Source organism: Tenrec ecaudatus, chromosome 2, assembly GCF_050624435.1.
Source record: "Tenrec ecaudatus isolate mTenEca1 chromosome 2, mTenEca1.hap1, whole genome shotgun sequence".
NCBI classification, from domain to species: Eukaryota; Metazoa; Chordata; class Mammalia; order Afrosoricida; family Tenrecidae; genus Tenrec; species Tenrec ecaudatus.
Genome location: NC_134531.1, coordinates 258,422,157 through 258,441,803, shown reverse-complemented (window position 1 = coordinate 258,441,803; position 19,647 = coordinate 258,422,157). Strand labels below are relative to the sequence as shown.

Genomic DNA, 19,647 nt, shown 5'->3' with positions numbered 1-19,647 from the left:
CTAGACCTCCATGAATGCCCTTTGACTCCTAGCTCTTTCCTCCATCTCCCTTGACCTTCCTCCTGCCCTACTACCATGCTTCATCGCCACCTGGGCTAGAGTATACCTCTTCTCTAAGCAACCTTACCCTTGATCATTTCCCACCAGGCCTGCCACTCCCCCTTCTCTACCCTTTGGGGTCCCATGTTTTTCCCTTGTCCCTGGGTTTGTTAACACCACTTCCTTACCCCCCCCTACCCCCCACCCCAAGTCCCCCCGGAACTGTCGGTCCCGTTGTTTTTCATCCAGATAGTTCATCCAGCCTGTCCTATTCAGACAGACCTGTGGAGTCACTAACATGCACGAAAACTAGACAGAGGAACACAAAGCAACAGTATACAACCAGACAACAAAACAACCAAAACAAACCACTGAAAAAGAACAGAACAAAACAGTTCACAAGAGAAAAGCTTGTAGTTAGTTCAGGGATCTTTGCTGGCCCTTAGGAGCGTTTTCCAGTCCAGTCTGTTGGGGCACCACGCCCTGGCCCCAAAGTCCACTTTCAGCATTCCCTGGGGACCTTGCCACTCCATTCCCTTGCTGTTCCGCTGCACTCCCCCAGTGCATTGCCTCGGTGTGGTGGGATCAGGTCAGGTGCAATTCCCACACTGTGTCTCCGGTGCTGTCCCCTGTATCGCCCTTAGTCACTGAGGGGCATCATGTCTCATAGTAGGGCCAGCCATGTTGTTCTCTCTGTGGACTGGCTACTCTACTCAGGAACATCATCATCACGGCCTGGTGGGCCAGGCTGTGCTCCACTCTCTCCTCCTGCCCCTTCATCTGCTCCCGTGTGCTCTGATCAAATATGTCCATCTCCCATAGCTGCAGGGTCAATGTCGTCCTTTGGAACAAGTTCTTTTCGGGGGAGGGACAGGAATCCACTTAATTTATGGTGCTGGGGCCTGCCTCCCAGACCTCTCCACCGGTTCCGTCCTCCACGCCGGGATAATGCATTCACACCTTGCGACACTGGGTTGAAGTCTGGTCCCACTTTCCCTGTGGAGATATAAACAATACCCTCCCCTTGGGTGGATTAATGCTTCATTTCTGTCATGCTGATTGTACTTACCTCAGGGGACTCATGTTGTACCTGTCCCTTTGGGACTGGCTTACCTCGCTTAACATAATTCCTTCCAGCTCTTTCCATGAAATAACGTGTTTCATGTGCTCATCGGTGCTTTTCAGTGCTGCATAATACTCCATTGTGTGTATGTGCCAAAGTTTGCTAATCCATTCGTCTATCGATGGAAACTTAGGCTGTTTCCAAGTCTTTGCTATTGTGAATTGTGCCGCAATAAACATTGGAGCGCATATGACTGGTCGTGTTTTATTTGCTGCTTCAACCGGGTATATGCCCAGTAGAGGGATGGCTGGGTCGTAAGGTAGATCAATTTCCATTTTCTTTAGGTATCGCCAGATTGCTTTCCACAGTGTCTGTACAAATCTGCACGACCACCAGCAGTGGAGGAGGGTTCCTATTTCACCACAGCCCCTCCAACACTTGTTGCTCTCTGATTTACTGATCTGGGCTAGCCTCAGGGGTGTTAGGTGGTATCTCATGGTTGTTTTGATTTGCATTTCTCTTATGGCAAGGGACTTCGAGCACTTTCTCATATATTTATTGGCCATATTGATCTCCTCTCTAGTGAAAGTTCTTCTCATTTCTTTTGCCCACTTTCTTAGGGGGTTAACTGTTTTCCTCTTTTTGCAGGTCATGATGATGTTGTAGATTTTAGTAATGAGCCCTTTGTCTGACGTGTCATTACTAAAAATCTTCTCCCAGTCTGTGGGTTGCCTTGTCACCCTCTTGGCAAAGTCTTTCGAGGTGCACAGGTGTTTTATTCTTATTAGATCCCATTTGTCGATTTCCAGATCCCCTGTGTGTGTCCCCTTCCCAGTTGCAGTGAGCCTATGTGCTCCCTGGGCCAGTGCTCTGAGATTAGTCCCGATTCCTTCCTTAATGGTCCTGATGGTTTGGGGTTTGACTTCTAGATCTGTGATCCACCTTGAGTGTATTCTTGTGCATGGGGTGAGGTAGACGTCTTGTTTCAACTTTCTACATGTGGATAGCCATTGTTTCCAGCACCACTTATTAAAGAGGGCATCTGCTTTCCACTTGACGTTTTTGGGACCCTTGTCGAAGATCAGTTGTCTATATGCTGATGATTTTACTCCTGGGCTTTCTATTCTTTTCCACTGGTCTGAGTGTCTATCATTGTGCCAGTACCAGAGATAGTGTCTGGGGTCTTAAAGGCTTGAAGGTGAACAAGCGGCCATCTCGCTCAGAAACAAATAAGCCCACATTGAAGAAGCACACCGGCCAGTGCGATCACGAGGTGCCCAAGGGACCAGATATAAGGCATCATGCAAAAAAAAAAAAAGATATAAGTGTGTGTATGTATGTGTATTTATGTGTATATGTATATATGTATGTGTATATATATATTATATTAAATGAAGGGGGAAGTGCAGAGTGGAGACCCAAGGCCCAAGTGTCAGCCAATGGAGATCCCCTCATAGAGGGGCTTAGGAGAGGAGATGGGTTAATTAGGGTGTGAGGTAGTATCGATGAAGAACACAGCTTTCCCCCAGATCCTGGATGCTTCCTCCCCCCAACTACCATGATCCGAATTCTACCTTGCAGGGCTGGATAGGACAGAGGCTGTACACTGGTACATATGAGGGTTGGAGATACAGGGAATCCAGGGTGGATGATACCTTCAGGACCAAGGGCGTGAGGGACGATGCTGGGAGAGTGGAGGGTGAGTGGGTTGGAAAGGGGGAACTGATTACAAGGAGCCACATGTGACCTCTTCCCTGGGAGAGGGACAGCAGAGAAGGGGGGAAGGGAGACCCCGAATAGGGCAAGATATGACAAAATAACGAGGTATAAATTACCAAGGGCATATGAGGGAGGGGGGAAAAGGGAGGGAGGGGGGGAAAAAAAGAGGACCTGATGCAAGAGGCTTAAGTGAAGAGCAAATGCCTTGAGAATGATTGGGACAGGGAATGTATGGGTGTGCTTTATACAATTGATGTATGTATATGTATGGATTGTGGTAAGAGTTGTTGGAGTCCCTAATAATCTGTAAAAGAAGAAAAAAACAAAACAAACAAACAAAAAAAAACAATTGATGTATGTATATGTATGGACTGTGATAAGAGTTGTATGAGCCCCTAATAAAATGTTTAAAACAAAACAAAACAAAAAAAAAACTCACTGGGATTTGGTTTGAGGTTCACAGAATTCAATTCCTCGCAGTTGTAGGAGTGAGGTCCCCATCTTCCTGCTAGCCATTGAAGGGGGGCTGCTGGAAGGGCTTCCACTAGCAGCGCATAGCATGACTGTGCTTTAGGGAGAATTTCTCTCACTTCCAAGCTCCCTGTGGGACAGTCCAGCCCTGTGTTTCAACAGCTTCCCCTGAAGAAGTCAGGTCCATGAAGATAATCTCCATTTCATTACCTCAAAATCGTCCAACTTGGGCCTTCATTGGTGGTGTGTGTGTTACTGTACCACGCAGTGGATTCCAGTTTAGAGCGACCCTACTGACAGAATGGAACTGCTCCATGAAGTTTCCAAATAGCGTTCTTTCAGTTAACAGCCCAGTGAACTATTGCTCCACCAGGGCACCTTGTGATTTCAATGTTAAACTGTAAAACCCCCTCTGCCATATAACATAGTCACAGCATTGTCATCGTCTCCAATCCCAACGGAGAGATTAGACAGGATGTGTGCACTAAGGCAGGAATCTTAATGGCTGTCTTAGAATTCTGTCTTCTCTATGTATGACGAAAATTTTAAAACACTACTACAAGAAATCAAGAGTGACCTCAACAAATGGAAGAATATCCCGTGCTCGTGGATTGGCAGACTGAATATAGTAAAGATGTCAATTCTGCCCAAGGCACTATATAAATTCAATGCTATCCTGATAAGAATACCAGGGTCCTTCTTCAAATAATTAGAAAAACAGATTACCAACTTCGTATGAAGAGGGAAGAAGTCCAGAATTAGCAGAGAACTCCTCAAGAAGAAGGACACAGTGGGAGGACTTGCTGTACCTGATTTTAGCACATACTATACAGCCACAGTAGTCAAAACAGTGTGGTGCTGGCATAATGACAGATATTCAGACCAATGGAAAAGAGCTGAAGACCCGGACATAAAAACTTCAGGATACAGGCAACTGATCTTGATAAGGGCCCAAAAAATATTAAATGGGAAGCAGATGCCATCTTCAATAAATGGTGCTGGAAAAAAAATGGATATCTACCTGAAGAAAAATGAAACAAGACCCTTACCTCACTCTATGCACAAGAATAAACTCAAGGTAGACCACAGACCTTGAGATAAAACCCCAAACAATTAGGGCCATTAATGAGGGAATTGGGACAAACCTGAGAACCTTGGCAGAGGGAATACATAGGCTAACAGAGGTTTCACAGAATCTGAAATCTGAATGGCCAATGAACATGAGAAAATGTTCCTGATCATTAGCCTTAAGAGAAATGCAAATCAAATCAACTATGAAATACCACCCAACACCCCCAAAGATAGCCCAATACAAAAAATCAGAAAGCAACAAGTGTTGGAGGAGCTGTGCTGAGATAGGAACTCTCATTCACTGCTGGTGGACCTGTAGGTATGTACAGCCACTATGGAAATCAATTTGGCAATTTCTCAAACAGATGGAGATAGAGTTACCATACAACCCAGCAACCCCCCTACGGGGCATATACCCAGAAGAGGCAAGAAACAAACCACGACCAGACATCTGTGCTCCAATGTTCATTGCAGTGCAGTTCACAATCACAAGGAGTTAGAAACAACCCAAATTTCTATCAACAGAATAATGGATTAGAAAACTGTGGTACATACATACAATGGAGTACTATGCATCACCAAAAGTAGTGATGAACGCATGAAGCATTTTGCCGCATGGGAAGAACTGGAGTAAATTATACTAAGCAAAGTAAGCCAAGCACAAAAGGACAAGTATTACATGAGTCTGCTGAGGTAATTTTAAATATATATATGAGAACAGAAATTAAGTGCAAAAGGGGCACAGGGAAAAAGCTACTGTATACAAACACTCCAGGGGGGTGAGGTCCAGGTAGTATGGCAGGGGCCAGACCAAATCCAGGGGTGCATATGGTAGACAACTAAAAAAGGGGATGGAGGGAGGAAAGGGGAAAGAAAAAAAAAATAATGTGTGGTAGGGGAATAGGGCACTGACCCACCCAAGGGGAGGGTATTGTTTGTGTCTCCACAGGGAAAGAGGGACCAGATATTAAGCCAGTGCCAGATGAATGCAGTGTGCTGGCAAGGAGTGGGGAACCAGTAGAGGGGCCTGATGCTTGGCCCCCCATACTAGCTACATGGACAACTGCCCCTCACCCCAGAAGAATTTACTTGAGAGGACGGCACTGAAGATGCAGCTAGGACAGAGAAGCATGTCTGATCAGAGCACATGGGAGCAAATGAAGGGGAGGAAGACAGAGTGGAGCACATCCTGGCCCACCAGGCCTGGAGGACGATATCCCTGCTTGAACAGCCAATGGACAAAGTGGACAATATGGCTGACTCCACTACCAGACACGCCGTCCCTTGCTGGCCCAGGGCCCTAAGGGGGACAACACTGGAGACTCAGAGTCGGAACTGGCCCAGACTGACCCTGTGACACTGAGGCAAACCATTAAAAGCATGCAGCAGAGCAACCGTGGGAGCAGAGCAGGGAGCCTCCGAGGGAGTACAAAGGACAGACTCTGGGGTCAAAGCATGGTACCCCATTGGACCTGACTGAAGGACACACCTAGAGATCAAAAATCAGACCTTGATCTATTTACAGGTTTCTCTTTCTTTTTTACATTTTTTTCTTTTAATTAATTTATTTTTCTATGGGTAATTGGTTTCCTTTTTTGTTGTCATGGCTGTGTTCTCACTCATCGCCTATCTTGCTATGACTTGATTTTTGGTGCATACTATTATCTCTACAGATCTATCTAGGTAAGATAGACTGGATTAATAGTCTGGAGGAGAAAACAATGGGACCAATGGTCCCGCAGGGACACAGGAGAGGGGGACGAGGGAGCAAGGAGGTGGTGCCGACCAACAGGGACAGGGGAATAAGTGAACCAAAATCAGTAGCAAGGAGGGTGTGAGGGGCCTGGTAGGGATTCAGCAAGGGCAAGGTAACTGAGAGAAATTACTGAAACCCAAATGAAGGCTGAGCATGATAGTGGGACAAGAGGAAAGTAAAAGGAAATAGAGGAAAGAACTAGGTGACAAAGGGTATTTATAGATGTCTAAAGACTGGAATGTACATATGTAAATATATTTATATAAGAGTGTGGGGAAACAGATCTATGTGCATATATTTATCGGTTTAGTACTAAGGCAGCAGATGGACATTGGGCCTCCACTCAAGCACTTACTCAATGCAAGAATACGTTGTTCTATTAAATTGGCATTCCAGGATGCACACCTTCCCGACACTATTGCTGAATAAAAATGCATGCATAAACAAACGTAGTGAAGAAAGCTGACAGTGTTCGACTATCAAAAGATATAGTGTCTGGGTTCTTAAAGGCTTGGAGATAAACAAGCAGCTATCTAGCTGAGAAGCATCAAAGCCCACATGGAAGAAGCACACCAGCCTGTCTGACCATGAGGTGTAGAAGGGACCAGTTATCAGACATCAAAGAACTAAAAATTATATCAGTGGGTGCCCACCTTCCTGAAGACAAATGTGTACATAAGCAAATGTGGTGAAGAATGCTAACGGTGCCCGGCTATCAAAAGATATAGTGTCTGGGGTCTTAAAGGCTAGAAGATAAACAAGTGCCATCTAGTTCAGAAGCAACAAAGCCAACATGGAAGAAACACACCAGCTTGTGTAACCACGAGCTGTAGAAGGGATCAGGTATCAAGGAACAAAGAATCATACCATTGTAAATGTGGGTGAGTGCAGAGTGAAGACTCACAGTCCATTGGTAGGCAACTGGACACCCCCTTACTGAAGGGTTGTGGGAACGAGATGAGCCAGTTAGGGTGCAGCAATGAAACATAAAGTTCCTCTAGTTCTTAAATGCATCCTCCCCTCCACTGTCATGATCCCAATTCTACCTTACAAATCTGGCTAGACCAGAGGATGTACACTGGTACAGATAGCAACTGGAAACACAGGGAATCCAGGACAGATGACTCCTTCAGGACCAGTGTTGAGAGTGGCAATGCCTGGAGGGTGGGGAGAATGTGGAGTGGAAAGGGGGAACTGATTACAAGAATCGACTATAGCCTTCTCCCTGGTGAATAGACAACAGAGAAGAAGGCGGGGGGAGAACAGTGTAACATATGACAAAATAATAATAATTTATGAATGATGAAGAGTTCATGAGGTAGGGGAGTGGGGAGGGAGGGGAAAATGTGCAGCAGATATTAAGGGCTCAAGTGGAAGGCAAATGTTTTGAGATTGATGATGGCAACAAATGTACATATGTGCTTGACACAATGGATGGATGTATGGATTGTGATAAGAATTGTACGAGCCCCCAATAAAATGATTTTTTTTTAAAGAAATTCACAGGGCAGTTGTATCCTATCCTGTGGGGTCGCTATGAGCGGCCAGTGAGTCGATGGCAATAAGTATGGATTTGGAGGGTGTGCTACTGAACATGTCTCCTGCAAAGCTGAGTCAGGAGAGAAATCATCATAACACTACTAGGGCTACTGCTTGCTATGTGATACAGCTTTCCCTTAACGGTGATGAGGAGTATGGATTAAACTAACAATTTTTAGAATTCCAAGAAAATGTTCTAAATAGGCAAAATAAGAAGTAAACTATGTTGGATGAAAAAAGAAATATACAAAGAATTTATTAAATTCAGATTATATACAAAAGTTCCAGCTTGCATACAACACAGACTTCAATTTTATTTCACAACCCTCTGAGAATTCAGCTATGTGAAGTACAGATTATCTTGCCAAACCCCAAATCTGTGTATACTCAGAATCTTCCAGAAGTTGATCCTATTAGGGAGTTCATTTCCTTCTCTTTGTAAACTCATACAGAACCGATAATTCAAAGAATTGTGTTCTGTGTATTGTCTTTCTGGAATACATCAACTTACTGATCTTTACTTTGGGGACCCATTAATTCGTTTTGCAGATGTATTACAGAATGATAAGTGAATTTGTTAACATTTGGAAGAGAGAGAGTGTTTGATTATGAAAAACAGAGGTAAAGCAATTTGTGGGCGGCGGGGGGTGGGGGGGCAGAGCATTACTGTGCTCGATGCTGGTTAGATGGGCAGCATTTGTAAAAAGTAACCAGTGAGTACATTTATGATACATATGAATTTCTGCATTGTACAAGGGGGTTTCAAAAAGTATGTAGAAATATGGACTTGAACTATATAATCTGAGATCCCACCAACTCAACTTTCATAAATGTTTGAGCTAAATAAAAAAGTACTAGGAAAAATATCTGCCCAATTTTGGCCCAGTGTTAGGGATCTAGCTGTTGTGAATTGCTAAAGAGAATGACTATTCCTTGAAGGCGCTTCAAGATATAACAGAATAAATTTTCCTCACTAATTCCCTTAGCCAAGAAAGGCAGCCTGCACTCCACATGCCAAAAAAAAAAAAAAAAAAATTTATCTGAGTTGTATTAAAACAAAAAACAGATATAGGGAAATGAGTTGATAAAATAACAAATATATTACAGGGTCTTAGAGTAAATGTTACCGTCTCTTTTTGATAAGATAATAAAATAACAGTTATATCAAGGGGTCTTAGAGTAAAGTGTTTCTCTCTTATTGATCTATAATTACTTCTTGATATAAAACTCTTATTGATAAGACTCATGAATTTAGTTAAAGAGTTCAAAAAATAATCTTTCAATTTTATCTAATGAATTAAATTCCGAATATTTTTCATGAAAATATTTTAAAACTTGTCATTCCATAATCAAGGACATTTCCTGTAGTAGTTAGAAGATTTATGTCAACTTGAAGATGTGTAAAAGTGAAGAAAAATGTATAAAAGTTCAGGGGTGGAATCCACGCTCTCAATCTGGTCACAGCCTGATGCTGCTTCCTTGCGGGGGGAGGGGTGCCCTTCACATGAGGAGGACCCCAGGAACCTCCTTCTCGCTCTTCCCTTTGCCTTCTCTGGCAGTGACTGAGAGCTGCCAGGCCTCTGCCATGTTTCCACCAACCTTGGATCCACACGACTCTACACCTCTGGCTGATGACTTATTGTATACAGCTGTGTAAGTCTGAAGAGGGATTTATAGACTAGTATTGAAGTTATGGACTTGAATTAGTCTAGGCTGGGACGCTTTCTTGATGTACAATTACGCCTTGATATAAAGCTCTTTCTTACACATATATGTCACAGGATTTGTGTCTGTAGTCAACCTGGCTTGACACATTTCCTATCCATTACGCAAGCCATATTACCATTCCTGTCTTCTAGTGCCAACCATTCATAGCTCTCAGAAAATCTGATAACTAAACTCAAAATATAAGAAACACTCAGTCCCTAAAATAAACCTAACTATAAGAATAAACGGTTTTTCTCAGGACCAGTGGTGAGAGTGGCGACACCAGGAGGGAAGGGGATGTAGAAAGGGGGAACCGATCTGGGGGATCTACATGTAACCTCTTCTCTGGGGGATGGGCAACAGGAAAGTGGGTGAGGGGAGACGCCTGGAAGTGTAAGATAAGATAGAGTAATCATTTATAAGTTATTAAGGGTTCGTGGGGGGAGGGATAAAAGGAAAATGAGCTGCTTTCAGTAACCCAAGTGGAAGGCGAATTTTGAAAATGATGAGGGCAACGAATGTATAAGATTGCTTTACTCAATTGATGTATGTATGGATTGTGATAAGAATTGTATGAACCCCCCCAAAATTATTTATTTTAAAAAAGAATAAATGGTGTTAGATGAAAATATTTTTAAACTACCTAAAATTCTGAAATTTAAATTTCATATTATTTTAATTAAAAATCAAACATATTATAAATGAAATGCATACATTATATTTTATGGTTGTTGAAAATATACGTTAAATATATAAATAAAGAAAAAAGCAAAATATTGTTTTTAATTTTAAAGTACTTATTTTATATAATAAAATGACCAGATCAATTCTCATTAGTAATTCTGAATGTAACTATATTATTAAAATAATACCTTGAATATTTTCTCTTCATTTTCATAGCATGTGTTTAAAAAATGATCATTTGCCTGCCTAGCATCAGTCCCTTACAGGTGTGCCTTAAAAACAACTCAACCAGAGGAGACCTAGCATGGGCTGGAGTCCTTCCTTAAGGAAGAGAGGAAAGGGCAAAGACCATTCTTTGGCTGCTATACAACACTGCGATCAGGTCACGCCAAGTCCAGGGATACGAGAAGGGAATCTTATTGGAATGTCAAATCAAGATGGGAGGAGGGCAGCACCTATGCTTTGGAGGAAATGCTTCCATGTCAGCTGGGAGGTAAACAGGGAGTAGCAACTTCTCATGGGGGGTGAGGTGCAGGGGACGTGGAAGCATTTCCACGGAAGACATGGAAGCATTTCCTCCAAACTTAACAATACTTCCATAGGACCCGAAGGGAGAATAAGCCTGATACCATGTCCCTAATTAGACACTCTTGGCCGAGTTTCTATTCAGCCCTAGGTGACTCAAGTCAGAGGCTATAGGCTACCACTCCTTTAAGCCTGTCCTTCCAAGGGCACAGCATCCTTCAGAGACCACACTAGATGGATTCAATGTGGAACTACCACCTCAAACTTAGCTGTAGCCCTGGAATTAAGACGGAAACTACTTGGTTTGAGAAGAAATAAATGACAGCCACGTCACGGCTATGAATGTGGTGGTGGATGGACTTCGGGTCGGATTCCAGGTTTTAAGGGTACGCAATAAAATAGATCTAATACCACCATATATTTATGATTTTAATGCTCTCCTTGCCTTACTATAACATGTATTAATCTGATAGACAAGGTTCTGCCCTTTTGAATGAATTTTCATGGAAATTCTGCTCTATTAGCAACTGTCGTTGTCGCAGTAAATAGTGCTCAATCCTTTAAGAATTTAATCTGTACAGATCAACACCTCATGGAATGCAGTTCAGAGCTGTCTATACTTGTACAACTTCTTTTTGCAACCATGAGTTATACTCTATACCACTGGCTAAATTAATGACACCATCAACAGAGAATTAATTTATACCCCAGGGGGGATGTTTGCGAATGATCTCTGGCATAGAATGAGACCTCTAAAGCAGCGGTTCTCAACCTCCCTAATGCCGTGGCCCTTTCATACAGTTGCTCATGATGTGGTGAGTCCCCCACCATAAAATGATTTTCACTGCTACTTCATAACTATAATTTTACCACTGTTGTGGAACAGGAGACCCTTGAGAAGGGGTCATTCTACCCCCAAAGGCATCATGACTCACAGGTTGAGAACCACTGCTCTAAAGTGAACCAGAGATATATACAACCTTAGACAGGTGAATTGCTTTGGGGCTTGCACTTGATTATAGTCCCAAGCTAGGAACGGTTGGTTCTTGTAACATATCCCTGCTCATTGCTCCCCATCATGAAGAGATCGCTTAAGATATTGGTGCTATAACAAAATATGCTGAAGAAATCAGATGGTATCTGGCTATCAAAAGAATAGCGCCAGCGGAAGGACCTTGGGCCTCTACTCAAACACTCCCTCAATGCATGAATACCTTCTTTTATTAAATTGGAACTCTATGATGCTCACTCTCCCGACACAACGGCTGGAGCCAAAGTGGGTGAACAAGTAAATGTGGTGAAGAAAGCTGATGGTGCCCGGCTATCAAAAGAGATAGTGACTGGGGTCTTAAAGGCTTGAAGATAAACAAGCGGCCATCTAGCACAGAAGCAACAAAGTCCACATGGAAGAACACACCAGCCTGTGTGATCGAGTGGTCCCAAAGGGATCAGTTACCAGGCATCAAAGAACAAAAAATCATATCATTGACTGCACACCTCCATGATAGGATCGCTGAAGACAAAAGGGTGCATAAGCAAATGTGGTGAAGAAAGCTGATGGTGCCCGGCTATCAAAAGAGATAGTGACTGGGGTCTTAAAGGCTTGAAGGTGAACAAGCGGCCATCTAGCTCAGAAGCAAATAAGCCCACATGGAAGAAGCACACCGGCAAGTGCGATCACGAGGTGCCAAGGGACCAGGTATAAGGCATCATGCAAAAAAAAAAAGATATAAGTGTGTGTATGTATGTGTATATATATGTATATGTATATATGTATATATATATGTATATATATATATATATATATATACCATATTAAATGAAGGGGGAAGTGTAGAGTGGAGACCCAAGGCCCAAGTGTCGGCCAATGGAGATCCCCTCATAGAGGGGTTTAGGAGAGGAGATGGGTTAATTAGGGTGTGAGGTAGTACCGATGAAGAACACAGCTTTCCCCCAGATCCTGGATGCTTCCTCCCCCCAACTACCATGATCCGAATTCTACCTTGCAGGGCTGGATAGGACAGAGGCTGTACACTGGTACATATGAGGGCTGGAGGTACAGGGAATCCAGGGTGGATGATACCTTCAGGACCAAGGGTGTGAGGGACAATGCTGGGAGAGTGGAGGGTGAGTGGTTTGGAAAGGGGGAACTGATTACAAGGATCCACATGTGACCTCTTCCCTGGGAGAAGGACAGCAGAGAAGGGGGGAAGGGAGACTCTGGATAGGGCAAGATATGACAAAATAACGATGTATAAATTACCAAGGGCACATGAGGGAGGGGGGAAAGGGGAGAGAGGGGGAAAAAAAAAGAGGACCTGATGCAAGGGGCTTAAGTGGAGAGCAAATGCCTTGAGAATGATTGGGGCAGGGAATGTATGGATGTGCTTTATACAATTGATGTATGTATATGTATGGACGGTGATAAGAGTTGTTTGAGTCCCTAATAAAATGTAAAAAAAGAAAAGAGGAGAAAAAAATGATTAGGGCAAAGACTGTACAGATGTGCTTTATACAATTAATGTATGTATATTTATGAACTGTGATAAGAATTGTATGAGCCCCAATAAATTGTTAAAAAAAAAAAAAAAAAGAATAGCGCCTGCAGTCTTAAAGTCTTGTCTTCAAACAAGCAGCAATCTAAGTGAGGTGTCAACTAAGTCCACATGGATGATAACAAAATCCAAATCTGAAGGAGAGAATATCGGAGCTTAAATTGTGAACACCTAATTTGCAGAAGGCAATGGATAACAGTGGGAACCCACAATTATTGTCTCTTCCTTTTTTTTTTTTGGTCCTAGTCTGAAGACCAGGAGGGGTGAAGCTATGGAGACAGTAACTGGATTAGAGGCTCATTGGAACACAAAATGGGGGCAGGGGAAGTTTGGAGGGTACTGGGGAGCTAATAATGAATACAAGAGGATGGAAATGTTCTAGAACTGATAGAGAGTATTGTACACTCTTATAAATATGGCTGAACCTTGAATGTTTATGATATATGGACCATAGTATCAATTAAACTACATTTAAAAGTTAAAATCTCACAAATGTAGTAAACCTGTTTTCCACCATTTTTAATACATGAGAGGGTTTCAAAAAGTTCATGGAAAAATGAAATGAAAAGACAATGGAATTTTTCACAAACCTTTTAAAGTCCACTCATAAATGTTCATTCAAAAATAAAGGATAGAATTAAGGAAAAGGATCATTGAGGAAGCCTGGTCTAGAATGATCTATACAAGATTCTAGCAAGAAAATTAAATGTATTAAGGAGAAAATTAACTGTAAAGTTTCCCTAAATCATTTGATTGATTATATATCTAAATTACCTGGTTGATTATATAATTATGTGTATTTCAAGCCTTTCTTTTAAGTCACTTCTTTTGATCATACAACTATGTTTATTTCAAGCATTTTTAGTTAATTCTTTTCTTCTGTCCTTACCTGTTTAAATTAGAAAATATAATTGGCATTGGCTCCTCACCTGGTGATGTCTGGCAAACGAAATTTTAAATATAAAACGACCCCCACAAATTGTTCTGCCAAGTAAAGTAACTCATAATTTTTTTCAAGGTTCAAGGGAAGGCACACTGGAATGGTCTGGGGGGGAAAAGAGAAGAAAAGTAAAAACCACAAAAGTTACTGTTCGGTATTTGACTCAGGTTCTAGGTCCTTCTATAGGTTCCTAGTGTTCATGTCAAATATGTCCCCTCAGCAGTGCTTGGTCGCCCGTTTAGCAAGATAAGCATGAGCTTACTTGCACTTACTTACTAATCGGTAGTGAGCAATTGTACATCTTTCACCACGTCAAAGATTCCACTTGTAGGTCTGGCTGGCACCTGTCTTGCCCCCAGTCTCACAGCACCTGCCTACAGAGTTAAGCTTCTTTTCAGCTTTACAGACTATCAGAGTGACAGAGTATGTCGTTATCAAGGTAAGCACAAGCTTACTGTGTTGACTTTCTAAAGAGCAGAGTCAAGCGTCACTATTCTAAGAGTAAATTTTAAGTAACAAATTGGGAGGGGACCATTAAAATGGAAAACCTTTTGGAATTAATTTATCGGGGATATGTGGATCCATTCAGAAATGACATTTCCCTTCCTCTCAGAATATGCAGAAAATCGATTCCAAGGTGCACATGGTGGTGTGTAACCACAACAAATACTGAAATTAGAAGGAAGCATATTTCAGAATGGACATTCATACCTTGAGGGATTTCAGTAAGTGACACCAAACTTTCTAAATATGCCCAAAAAGCCATAATATCAAAGAATACATTTTTGTGGACACAAATAGTCTTGGTGAAATGTATAGAGGTCGGTTCGGCTTACTCGCATGGTAAAATCACGATTTAATATGGATGGCTTAATATACTACTTAACATGATTCAAGTCACAATGGAGAACTTTTTTTTTTTTTGGCTGTCTGCCTTATTTTCTCATGATCTGCCAAAATTTCGTTTTGACTAGAAAAAAGATAGGAATTTGGCTAGGGATCTCTGGCATATGATCCTTATGTAGAGGTGCTTCAGATAGCAACTTGTTTATTTCATTCATCGTAAACCTCTGGCCTCCTCCCAGCATCTGATTTCTAGATCAGTTATGTATGAAATTTCAGTAACTAAACACAAGCTTCAGAAACACAGATTCATATAATTCATATAAACACAGATTCACAGATTCATATGATTCAGGAATTTGAGAATACGGAAACCTTACTAAATCCCATTAGGACAAGTGGTTTCCACCTGACCCTTTTGGAGCTCTGTTACAAGACTGGCCTGAGCACGGCATGATCAAACGTGTAAGGATGAGATGAAGCAAGCGCAGGAAATATGTTTACCTGGAGCTTTTATGGCAAGATTGCTTCTCTCACCAAGGGAAACACAAGCCTCAGCCTTTCTTGGCATCTTAAACAAACATATACTTTGTCATCTGTAACTGGGTAGGTTATAAAGAGGAGTGTGCTCTGCACTGTGACCTTGCACTTCATTTTTAAAAAACACATAATGACATATAGCCTCCTGAAATAAAACAAGTGTAGAGCATCCATTGATTTTCTGATTTATAGCTCAGCTATTTGGAGTTCAGTATTTGAATCTGTCCTTTAAGGAAAAAGAGGAGAAAGTTAGCACTGTCAGATGTTTACCTCACAAGACTTCTGATCTTGGGCAAGTTTAAATCCCTTTTTTCCATCGCAGTAACATGAGTAACCTCCAGCGTAATTGACACAAAGCTGGGCACACATGTTCTCGGCACATTCATCCACATCTGGGGTAAAAGAGAACATACACCTTGAGAGATTCTAAATGTTTAACCCAAATGATGAGGGGGTATTCTGTTTTCAATATAAATCAATAATAGTAGATCCTTACTGGAACAAATCCCTATAACATCATATCACATTGAAAGAACTGATATAGAAATGAAAACACTTAACAAACTTAATCTCTACTCATTTATACAGCTGAAAATGTTTCATTTGTAAATTCAGTAATCCATCACTTAATAAAAGTATATCAATTATACTAAATGGCCTGAATTGGAATTTGAAGAAAAAATATTAAAAGGGAGAGAATGTCAAAATAACTTTCCCTTCTGGCTTCATGATTCCAGTGAATCCGCCTTCCAATCCTTTGTTTTGAAGAAAAGAGAGGGAAGGATGGAAAGAAAATATCTCTTTTTACGCAGGGCCAGTAAGGTTGAGGATTAAACGACTGCAGCAAGAGCGTTTGCCTCTCGGAAGGCAATGATGAATGGTGCAGAAACATTCAAGGACATACCTTTCCTTTTAGCATTTTTAAACACATCCTTGTGATACTTATTACCCCTTATATTTTGAAACCTTCTAAGTGATACTGCCATTTTTTTATATTTTGAGAAAATAATTCTTGAAATTTTGTATTTTATGCTTAAAGCCCACTTCAGATTCATATCCACCCTGAACATTTCAATGACTGTACCCTGTTGTCCTTAAGCTTTCCCAAGTTCATAAATGCATTATAGCATATACCATACATACTTGGGTATAAGCCAAGTTTTTCAGCACTTTTTTAATGCAATTTTTGTGATAAAATTAGGTGACTCAGCTGATATTCAGGTCAGTAATTTCCATAATATACTGCCATAAAATAGAATCTCAAATTAGTGACCCTTTAATAGTATTAATAATTGCATATCATATCACTAAAGTCATATAAATATATCCAAAGTCAAATATAAATATTTAAATTAAAATGGTCATCCATTGATTAAAACTATAATAGAGATGATGAAATTAGCTAGTGATAAATCCAGAAATAGTTAGAATTCACCACAGTAATTTTTGTCTGGAGTGAAGGTGTTTAATTATAACAGGTCTTTACATTTTAGAGTAAATTATTTACTTACGTACACAAAGATGTATTTTAAAAGTGTAGGGGGGAAAAATCAAGGTTTTTCATCACACCCTTTTTCCACTGCCCAGTTTTTTAAACAGTCTTTGTGTGTGTGTGTATGTGTGTGTTTTCTTTCACTCTGAAATTCTCCTTACCTTTAGCTATTATTTAAGTGGTGTCACAATGTGTATGCAGCTTGCTTTCATCACACATTGAAGCATCTGATCATCTAAAGCTTAAAGAGTTAATCAGAGGATTTAACACTAACCTTAAAAATCATTTTTTCAAACACACTTTTAGTCTGGAAAGAAGTCCATTTTCAGCAAAAGCAATACTCAAACCCACCCCCTGTAGTATCAACAATAATATTACCACAACCATACCTTCACAGGAGCTTAATTTGGGATTGTATCTGTAGCCTTCAGGGCATTCACATTCAAAGTCTCCAGGGATGTTTTTGCACACAGCTGTGCCACATACATTTGGCTTCAAAGCACATTCATCCACATCTATAAATGAAACAAATAATTAAAAAAATATTTCTACCCCAAAATAAGATGATGTTAGTAAAGAACCTATGATTTATATGTCCTATATATAGTTTAATATTTGTAATGAAATGATAGAATGTCCTTGGAATAACAAAAATAAAATCTATTATATTTTAGTTCATTAAATATGATATATTCATTCAAACACGGAGATTTTTATTGACACATGTTTGATTGTGATTGTGGCAAAAAAAGGCTTTGTTGTTCTTGTTGTTTTATCTCCAGGTTCTAATGAAAAGGCAAAGAAGTGACAACCATATTTTTAATCTGTGTTCCTAAATAGGTGTTTCTGGCGTAAGTTCTAAAAATGTACCCCATATTATCACAATTTAAAATAAAAAATGAAGATGGGTCATCTGTCTTTGGAAATAGACAACTGATAAATATACTATTATTAATGTCGAAAGTATTTAACCATTACATGTCTGTCAATATGTTACACTGTGGAGGTTTGTGTGCTACTGTGATGCTGGTAGCCATCACTGGTATTTCAAATGCCAGCAGGTTCCCCCAAAGTGAACAGGTTTCAGCAGAGCTTCCAGCCTAAGAACAGGCAACAAAGAAGGACTCAGCTCCCCACTTCTAAGGAAGGAGTCACTGAAAACCTTAGGCATACCTTCAAAACACAGTCAGACATGGAAGGCCTAAAAATTGTCTGAGATTGTGCTGGAGCATGTCCATTGGGATAGAAGGAACTCAACATGTAAATGAGGAGGAACAGATTTCTCTGAGTGAGGTCAACCACGGGGACATGAGTCAGGTGAGGCATGCGGGAGTTGAGCTTTTTGGATCTTCATTTGCTGATGGGACATGGCTCAAGGTAAGGAGAAACAACTGCAAAAATCTGGTAATGGACAGAACGTGGAATGTGCGAAGTATGAATCTAAGAAAATTAGAAGTCCAACAACTAAATGGGATACATGCAGATCAATAGCCAAGGCATTAGTGAGTTGAAAGGGACTGATTGATATTGGTCATTCTGAATCAGAAAATCATATAATTTACTATCATGGGAATAACACTATCAAGAGGAATATGTTGCATTCATTGTCAAAAAAGACAATGCAAAATACATCATGAAGCACAATGTTATCTGTTATAAGACTGTATCTCCGGTCCTTCAAGGATATCCAATCAATACAAGTATTAAACAAATTTATGCACTAACCACAAAAGCTTGTTCAATCTGTATGCTGAGCAAATAATCAGAGAAGCGGGTTTATAAGAAGAGTAAAGTGTCATCAAGATTGCAGGAAGGCTTACTAACAACCTGAAATATGCAGAAGATAACACCTTGTTTATAGAAAGTGAGGAGGACTTGAAGCAGTTGCCGAGGAAGATCAAGGATTGTGGCGTTTACTGCGAATTACAACTTAATGTAAAGAAGACCAAAATTCTCACACCTGGATCAATAGGGAACATCACGATAAATGGAGAAAAGGTTGCAGTTGTCAAGGATTTTGCCTTGTTTCAATCCACAATCAATGCTCAAGGCAGCACCACTCAAGAGGCAAAAAGAAGAGTTGCACCGGGTAATCTTCGGCACAAGACCTCTTTAGAGTGTAGAGTGTCGGAAAAGAAGGATGCTACTTTGGGGATGAAGGTACACCTGACCCAGCCCATGATGTTTTCAATCACCTTATTTGCATGTGAAAGTTGAACACTGACTAAGGAAGACCCATGCATCTGGATTGTGGTATTATACAAGAATATTGCAAGGACCATGGACTGCAAAAAGGACAAACTGATCTGTCTTGGAAGAAGTGTGGCCAGTGTGCTCTGTTGAGTCAAGAATGGCAAGACTTCATCTATGTACTTTGGACATAGTGTCGGGAGTGAGCAGTCCCTGGAGAGAGACATCATGCGGGTAAAGTGGAGGGGCACTGAAAAAGTGGGAGGCCCGGTCACAGTGGCTGCAACAATGGACACAGGCATAGGACCAACTTGCAAGGATGGTGCAAGATCATGCATAGCTTGGTTCTGTTGTCATAGGGTCACTACAAATCAGAATGGACTCGAGGGCACCTAACCACAGCAATGATAAAATAATGACCAGTTATTCAAATGTAAAATAGTACCGAGTAAGAGGTTAGAGAATGTATACTAATTTAATATTAAGAGAAAATATAACGCAGTAGCCTACTCA

At 41.0% G+C, this 19,647-nt stretch overlaps 1 protein-coding gene across 1 annotated transcript in view; it reads right to left on the bottom strand.

Annotated features, from left to right (window-relative positions):
* The window catches only part of PROS1 (protein S), a 102,290-nt gene that overhangs the window by 27,458 nt on the left and 55,185 nt on the right, over positions 1 to 19,647 (bottom strand). Inside the window, exons 7-9 of the mRNA XM_075542441.1 lie at positions 17,334 to 17,459; positions 15,723 to 15,844; positions 14,059 to 14,174 (exon numbers count right to left, since the gene is read on the bottom strand). Of these exons, the coding sequence (XP_075398556.1) occupies positions 14,059 to 14,174; positions 15,723 to 15,844; positions 17,334 to 17,459 (364 nt within the window). The remainder of the gene's footprint in view (positions 1 to 14,058; positions 14,175 to 15,722; positions 15,845 to 17,333; positions 17,460 to 19,647) is intronic.